The 8,834-nt window shown below is 40.0% G+C and overlaps 1 protein-coding gene across 3 annotated transcripts in view; it reads right to left on the reverse strand.

Annotated features, from left to right (window-relative positions):
- Nucleotides 1-7,731, reverse strand: part of YOD1 (YOD1 deubiquitinase) — a 31,122-nt gene extending 23,391 nt beyond the window's left edge. Inside the window, exons 1-2 of one of the 3 annotated variants that reach the window (XM_047076742.1) lie at nucleotides 7,254-7,611; nucleotides 239-6,199 (exon numbers count right to left, since the gene is read on the reverse strand). In XM_047076742.1, coding sequence (XP_046932698.1) covers nucleotides 5,496-6,199; nucleotides 7,254-7,596 — 1,047 coding nt within the window. In that variant the 5' untranslated portion in view covers nucleotides 7,597-7,611 and the 3' untranslated portion in view covers nucleotides 239-5,495. Of the gene's footprint in view, nucleotides 1-238; nucleotides 6,200-7,253 lie in introns of those variants that run through there. The other 2 variants (XM_047076738.1, XM_047076740.1) reach the window with 2 other exon arrangements.
- Nucleotides 7,732-8,834: the final 1,103 nt, after the last annotated feature.

Below are 8,834 nucleotides of genomic sequence, written 5' to 3' on the forward strand. Positions count from 1 at the left end.
AAAATTTGGGAAATCAAGGAAGGAAAATTTCAAATGCCCTCTGGTGTTAAGAAGAAACATTTTAGTTTCTCCATTCAAAGTCATTAAGATTCCACCCACAGAGTGAGATTCAGCAGATGTTGGCACCCTCCTCAAAGCAGTGGACTATTATCAGCTTTTGGTAATAAACATGCAACTTGGGTGTCATGGCTGTCCACCGGCCCGCTGTATTCACCCCCAAAATATGCTCAGACAACAATATTTTCAGTTCATTTATTCCTTCAAAACAAGTCACTTCATACAGCATTTAGATACTTAAAATCATGGACCTCATAAATAAAATCAATTCATCTTAATGACAATGGCAAAATCACATAAGAGTTGTACAAAATGAAATCAGACATCTCCCAGGTAGCAGCAGTGCATTAACTTAAAAAAAAAAAAAATGCTGGCAAACAGACAAAAGAACATTTTTAAGAAAACACTGTCCATCTTAATGAACAAAAATATGCCAAGAAACAAACTCTTCTGTTTGCCCTTTCCTGCTACTTTTTTCAAGTCATGTTCTAAGCTCTAAATTTGACAATCTTGTGGTTTCCTTCTTGCTTCAGGAATCTCCACCTCTACTCCATTAATACAGGAAATACAGGACTATTATCATTCTCTATCCCTTTTGACAAGCTATACATGTTTATTCCGCATTTTCAGCTGAATTCAATACTTCTGTAACGGGGAAAAAAATTACTCTTTGCTAAACAGCTTGTAAACAGCTTGAGTCATGAATGGCACCAAGGTGAACTGGAAAACTGCCAAGAATTAGGTGCCCTGGTCCTTTTCAGTAACTTATGGGCGACAACGAACTACAGATCCTATACCATGTATAAAGTCAGTCTCATGTAATCTTAGTAGAAATTCTAAACCTTTCTTAGGTTAACCTGTTACCTACTACTTAACCAAATCGTATCTTCACATCCCTAAACTACTACATGTAGGATATTTTTAAAAAACAAGTATAAAAAGGCATCATAGCAAAATGCTCATATTCATGGTTTTATACATTAATGACAAATTTCTCAGTTATGGCCCTGCTACATTCTATGCCAAGAAATGGGTGAGGAGGGTTGGGATGACACAAAGGCATTGCTTGAAAATTTTTTCAAAAAGCGTAATTCACAACTAAGGAAAGGATTCACTTGGGGATCTCTTCTGTGATAAGTGGTACTTTATCCCCCTTTCTAAAATAGCAATCTCTTTTAAATTCATATGGACCAAGACCTACCTAAATCAGCACCCCACAATTCAATATCAATGTAGTTTCTTCAAAGTCAAATATTCAAAGCACTGTAAACAAAATGCCAGCTAATTTTTGGAAAAGAAAAAAAATAAATAAAACCCATTCCCACAATCAGGCAACTTTTATAATCTTTCTAAGATGAATTACATGTGTTGAAATATTGTAACTCTTAATCTGGAAACATCTCTGGTTAATGAACCAGCTTACTCAAATGAAGTGTTTCACTTTAGACTTAAAAATGATACATTTAAGGCTAAAAAATCAGCTCCCGTAAAATAGTTTGCTTAGCAACAAATGAAGAGTTTTAAGATTCTAATCTTTTCTAAGTTGGTATAGTCCTCTTTGTGCTACAAGGATAAATTTGAATACTGCACCGTACAATGAATGATAAAGAACAATCACATTATAGAAACAGGTAACTTTCTGAATGCTAGGCCACACAGCATGCTCCCAAGTGACGGACATCAAGTTGCACTGTTATCAAAACACCAGAATGCTGTACCACTGGATGGATACAGCATACACTGATGGCAATGCTGATTAAGAGCTGACCGTCAGCAGCTCAAGAATTATATTTTAATGTCTTTAACAAGAACCCTGGAGAGGGCTAACATGTAAACTTTTACTTCCTATCTTTTAAAGTGCTGCAAATAATAACAAGTGTGTCTCAACACATGAAAGAACATAAATCTTAACATATGAAAGTTTAGGAAGGCCACCTGATCCATAAAGAACAAAAATTACTCTCATTTTACATACTCCCCATTCTAATTAGAAAGAAAAAAAAGACAAAAAACTGCGTTTAGTTATGGCAACTTGCAACATACATGTTTTAATTAATGCCTACGTAGGATAGAAAGAATATGCTGGATAAGTAAATTAGGCGTGGGCACTTAGGGGCATTTATAGAGAGACAATACATTAATGCATTCCTGATTATGACTTTGCTGGGACTTGAGCGTGGAGTAATCAACTGGCATGATTAAATTAGTTTTGTCAAAAGGGTCACGCTGACCAGCAGCCAAACTTTCAAGGGTACCACTCGACTGTGCCCATTTTTCATTCCTGGGAAATAAGAAATCAACTAGGAATGATTAACACAAGATGTGCCACCCTGATGTCTTTCTATGGCTATCCCATCCCCAAATCCCTAGGGGTATTCATTTTAATTTCTGAAATCACTCTATCCAGAAGTGCATCTTCATGCTCCCACACCGAATCTCTAAATCCAAAGAAGAATAAGGGAGAATCCAAAGAAGAGAAAGGGGTGGGGGACAGGAAAGCACAGTCCTCATTCATTCAGCCATGAACGTAAACTATCCTCATTTTAATTAAAAAGATATTCTTGAATGGCAGTCAAAAACTGAATAGGAAGAAGGGTTTCATTCTGCTCACGTACAAATTGAAGAGAAAGTTTCTTTTGATCCTGTTGCAAGTACTAAAACCCATAGGTTTTCAAAATTCTGAAGATTAGAATTTATACACATTTATAAACTAATTTCAAGGAGCACCTGGGTGGCTCAGTTGGTGGAGCGTCCAACTTTGGCTCAGGTCATGATCTCGCGGTTCAAGAGTTCAAGCCCCACATCGGACACACGAATGTCAGCGTGGAGCACGCTTCAGATCCTGTCTCCCTCTCTCAAAAATAAATAAAACAGTAAAAAAACAACAACACCCAAAACTGATTTTAAGAGTTCAATAAGTGCAGTTAAAAAAAACAAACAAACAACAAAAAACCAAAAAAACAACTTTAAATTCTGTGAGGTTTACAAGCTTGAGTTTAGAATGAGCACAAGTTTGGGTTTTTACTCCTCCATAACTAAAACAAACTGTCCGCAAATAATGCATCATCTTGGATTTTCCATGATCAGAACATTCAAGTCCTAGTGCTGAATTTCAGCAACTGGTTAATTTATAACTCATTATTGAGAGCAATTTGACAGAGTGATCAGTGTCTAGTGGTGAATGGACAACCTATGTAACAGGTAAAATAGAGTAAGATCCCCGGAATAGATACTTGACACTTGCTTTGTATAAAAGCATGAGCTTAAATATGCAAACAAAAACACTTAAAAATGAAGGGGTTTAATTTTATGAACTATCAGGTTCTATCTCTTTCTATTTGTTAAGTTAATCCAACACAGATAAGATACACTCCATCTTAAAGTGACAAAATTTTATGCTGGGACACATATCAATACATGCCTGGGATACTATAATTTACTCAATAAATATTTATTGCATGAATAAACTTCTCTAAAATCCCAGTAAGCAAATGTCAAATTTGGCTTCTGAAATACCTAAGAAGGCAAGCTTTATGAATGGTGATGTGTAAAGCTCAATTTGATGGATGCTACCCAGTGGGTATTCTCGTAACTTCTAGTTTTAAACTTATTTTCTGGGGAAAGGAGAGATACAAAAATCTTTAGACCAAGATGACAGCCAGGTGCAAAGAGATCTTCAAACATATTCATTTGTATGTAGTATGATTGCCAAACATTAAGTATCTCAAGCTCACAAGTGCTATTTTAAGGCTCAGTAAAATAGAAAATTCAACACTTAATTTAAGTTATACTGACCATAATTTACAATGCCTAAAGTAGTTATTCACAAACAAGGTACTCAAGAAAGGTCACCTAATGATTTCAAGCATACTTTGTGAATTCTTAAAGGAACTTGTCCACTGAATTGTTTCCATGTTCCTACTTTTATATGGCCACCTCCACCAAGTGAAGTGCTAAAAGTAAATCTCAATTTTAAAACATTTGCCAAGAAGAGAAGCTGAAAGAGACAGAAGTGCTTTAAAATATTCCATTGGTATTCTAAGTGAGATACTTCATCAAAAAGGAGACCAAGATAACAAGGCGTCACAACATTAAACCTCTTCACATTTTGTGAGATAATACATAACAAATTATAATTTAGCATCCCTGATCTTCAGAAGAATTAAGAAAAGAGGTAGGAAACTTTTATCTGGAAGATCTCATGGTGAAGCTAATTTTAGAGGGTGTGCCTCGCAGGTCAGCCCACCAAGCAAAAGAGTACACATCTAATATTAGGAAGCAGAATTCCGAGAAAAGCTGAATAAGGCAAGGATTTAAAAACGGTCATATTTTGGAAGTGAAACAAATTCATTCAACATTACTATCCCCGCTACTTTAAAACTCTTCAAAAGTCAAAGTAAAAGATAGTAGATAAGCAAAGTGCTAATTTGCAGAAATGTGAAATTATTCAAAAGAGCATTAGTGGTCAGATAAGGCTCGCATGAAAGTAAATACTGTGTAGGTAAGAAAAGATCTCACAAAAATCAAATCAAAGCATAGCATTATCCCTTTAGATGAAGACTGTTTAGGAGTTGGAGAAAAAGCTGAGGAGAGTGAATCCCTCCAGATAAATCATTAAAAAAAAAAAAAAATCAAGCACTCAAAATACAAGAAACTTCAATTACAAATAAATACCCTGCTTAATTAAAAATTCTTATCCAATGTGACAAACATCAATAAATGAGTTGCATTAAAACACGAGGCCAACGGTCTTTTAAAGCTTTAGTAAGCTGCTCAGGCACCTGTTCCCTCATACATTCTCCTTTTATACACTAGAAATCCTAAATTGGGTACTATCAGTTCCTTAGGTAACATTCTCAAGGAACAGACTCATCCCTGTAAAAATTGCTTGTAATGTACTTATAACTGGTTAAGTACACATTTATAAAGTCTACCAAATTGCAATATAAAATCAGTTTTGACAACTCTGTGTATCTTCATTTGAGGAATCGATGCACAATTTAGAAAATTATTACTCCAGAGTTTTTAAAAGGACTCAATTATGGAGACACTGTGGTCGATGTCCAGTGGCCTCGCGTGAGGCCTTCCGCATTACCCAACATACGCAGTTGTTTTCTTCTACAAGTTAAAGCTGCTGGGTGCTAGCTTATAATACTAGGACTCAATCTTCCGGTGAGTGTCAGTAAGTGGCAAGGACCACCTGGTCTGTCACCCCAGCAGAAAAAGGGCATGTATCACCACTGGAGACACACATCTGTAAACTTGCACACTCATTTTTAATCTTGACAAGGAATTTCAGGGTCTTAGTGGTTTTAAGTTAAAAAAGATGGTTCGAACATTGTGTTCCTTTGTTCTTTAGGGTTACGAATAGCTTATTGGAAAACCCAGAGCCTTCTGGATCTGTGAGGTAGTAGGCGGCAGTCCTCATCATGCATAGATCACACTTCTCCAAAGTTGGTATGGCCTGTCTCCTTGGCATGGTCCCTTGCTTCTGCTTGTCCGACTAATCCCTTCTGACACACCATGCATCTCAGGGTGAAGCGGTTTACGTCAGTGAACTGTCTCTTTCTTCTAGCTTCGTCTGCTAATTCCAGTGCTTGTACAAGAACAATATCATCGTTACAGGAGAAAATGGTCAGAGGCGGGGTGTCTGGGTCAGGGAAGACACGCTGAAGTGGGTCATAGTGGATGCCATCGTAAATAAGCAGGACCCTTTTGGTATATCCTGCATCTTCTCCAAAACGATCAATTCTTACTGTCTGTGTATCCACCACACAGATTTCGCACTGGTAAAATTTAGACAAAATTGATATCTCAATAGCTCCTCCCCAAGTGTCATCCCTTTTGATCCAGTCACAGTACTCTTGATTTGTTTTTCCCAGTATTGCCTCACTATAAAAGTCTGGATCACTTGCTACAATTTGTGCTATGAGGCGTCTCATCTCAGGGGCACAAGCTGGATTCAAGACTCCTCCTTCTACAACATAGTATACACTGGTAAAGAGGCAAGAGTTGTCTGCCGGGACCACAGTTCTGCTAAGCACGGGCAAAGTTTCCCTGACATAACTAGGAGCACCATGTTTTGTAAATGCAGGTGAAGTTTTGGGCCTGGTTTGGTCTTCTTCAACGATCAGCATGTCGCCTGTTAAAAATAAAACAAAGCCAGAACTGCAGAGACATTATAGATGAAATCCGTTGTTCACTAGCCAAGTTTGCAAATTACGAACAGGAAGAGTTTAAAAAAAAAAAAAAAAAGGATAAACTGGGTTACTGGGGAGAATACAGCTTTGCAAACAAGTGATCGGTAACACCTCTTGTTCCTCAGTCTTCATAAAGACGAAAACAGACCAAAGGGAAAAACATTTGAGGGGGCATTCCAATTAAGGAGTCCTGGTTATACACCTTTATACTTACATGAAAAGATACACTTCAACAACAAAATTTCCTTATGCTCCCTCTCTGCATTTTAAAAGCACTCATCTTCCAAAAGGTGTTTACCCAAGACTAGGCCACTAGGGGGGTTCTTGTCCTCTGAAGCTTAACATTTTATCTACCCGGTTTAGTGTTTACAGGATCCTTGACACAACAGCTGAAAGCCTTTAATGATCAATATTGCTGTTCAAGTTTTAATAGCGGACAGAAATAACTGCTGTTGTTTAGAATTTGAAAGGGCCTTCGGTGGATGTGTAAAAGCATACTCTAAAATGAGTACAACGAACTCTACGTGAAGGTGACTGCAAAAACCAACCAGGAAAGCGAAAAAAAAGTATTCTGCATCCTTCAGACCTGCTCTTTTTTTTTTTTTTTTAGAGATAGAGGAGAAAAAGCCATCAGGATAGAGAAAATAAGCCTTATTTATTTTTTTTTTTTTGGATGTTTGTGGACTCAGAAAAAAACAAAATGAGACGTTTTCGAGGCAGACCAGAAAGCACATTGAGGAAGGGGGGACCCCGAGGCTTTGGGCTTCTCACACGGGTTGGGCCCTCCCTCCCTCTTTCAACCAGGTATGTGGGCGAAGAGTTGCTAGATACTTGCCCCGGCCTCCGTCAGAGTTCTCCGTTCCTTAATTTATCCTTAGCCCTGTCCTCAAAACCCCCAACAGACCCACAGCTACCTTGCCTGGATCAGTTCTGTTTCCCCCCACGCCCCTCCCCGTCCTCCCAGGACTTTCCCTGGCCCCAACCTCGATTCCCTACCTGACTGGATGGGCAAATCCCCAAGAATGGTATCCTCGTTGCTGAGATCCAGGCATTCGGGCGGGTATCCTACGAGGATTCGCTGACAGCCGGGGGCGATGCCGGTGATGGCGGCAATTTGGCCCTGGAGTTCCCGCACTCGGGTCCGGCTGGACAACCCCTGCAAAACATGGGTGCCGTCCTTGGCCTTGCAGCGGAGCCGCCACATCGTGTCGGTCCGGCTGCCCGCAGGCCAGACACCCGTGGGGCCAGCTTTGGTCCCGGCAGCGGGTTGGCAAACGCCGCCGGGGCAGCCAGCCGCCGGGTGGACTCCAAAATGGCCACCCTTTGCAGGGCCAAACATCGCGAGAAATCGCAGTGGCTATAGTTCTCGCGATACTTTGGTGTAGCGTAAGCTTTAGCACTTTAAGACGCGCGAACTCTCTTAAAGTGACAACTAATTCTCTGCCGCCAACCCTGCAGGAGCCAAAGGATGAAGATTTATCCCTGTTCCTCCAGTACAAGTGGCTTTGCTACCTGTCGAACGAGTGAGGTGCCTTCTGCGTTGGCAGCATATATGCTCAAGGAAAGAGGGCGGAGGAAGGAGTTCCTGAATCGGGTACATTGGAATGTAACCTTGCAGTGAGTGAGGTCGGAAATTAGTAAATTGGGGCTTCCAAACTACACCGGGAGAAATAGAGTCATAGTTCAGAACGCAAATGAATACCAAGAATGGTCAGTGAGTCAAAATACCTGTCAAAAAACAATCAGACACTCGTGACTAGGCTCGTGGCTGCAGCAAACATTGACTCATTGAGGTTAAGGGAGCCAGACAACTGGCCTGACCACCTCGACGCTGTAACTTGAAAATGTCCGTTTGCCACATCAGAAAGCGCAGCATGAGGTCATCATCTGGGCCTAGGGCAATTGCTATACGTGGGTGGTAGCAGTTTAAGGAAGAGGAAGGAATGTTTGTCATTCGGATTCCAGTTCAGGCTCTGGGTATAGAGATATGAAGACGAATCCATTCCTGCCTTCAGCATTGCAAGTACTCACTGTAATCAGGAGAGAAGGTGGGGTGTAAAGGGCACATACCCACCGAATTTCACAGCCACGTGGTAATGCTACATTATGTGACCTTTGGCAACCCTGTATCCCTAGAACCAAGGACTGTGCCTCACCAAACAAGCGTTCAACAAACACTTGCTGAATGCATACAGAGTTGTATTGGTACAGATAAGGCAGTTATACTGGTTGTTGTAAAAAGCCTCAAAAAGGAGGCGCTAGTTGAGCTATTTTGAAGGATGAATTTTATCCCCAGGAATAAAGACATCTCTGAATTTATCTCCTTTCCAAGAAATCTCTATTCCTTGTTCTTTTTCCGTCCTGGAGCAGCACGCCCTAGCCTGCGTAGAGTGAGTTTATCAACAGAATCAAGCATCAGAAAGGCCTGGGAGCAACTGTGAAAAGTTCCCTTGAAATGTACAAACTCACCTCTACTCTAAATACCTCCGAATAAGTTATATGGAAGCTTTGCCTCTTCACTTTTGTAACCCAATATTTTTGCTGGAGCAATTTTCCTCTTTGGGTCTTCAAGACAAC

Source organism: Lynx rufus, unplaced genomic scaffold (genome assembly GCF_022079265.1).
Source record: "Lynx rufus isolate CCGP_SWC_20201006 ecotype Redwood Valley unplaced genomic scaffold, mLynRuf1.p SCAF_15, whole genome shotgun sequence".
Taxonomy (NCBI): domain Eukaryota; kingdom Metazoa; phylum Chordata; class Mammalia; order Carnivora; family Felidae; genus Lynx; species Lynx rufus.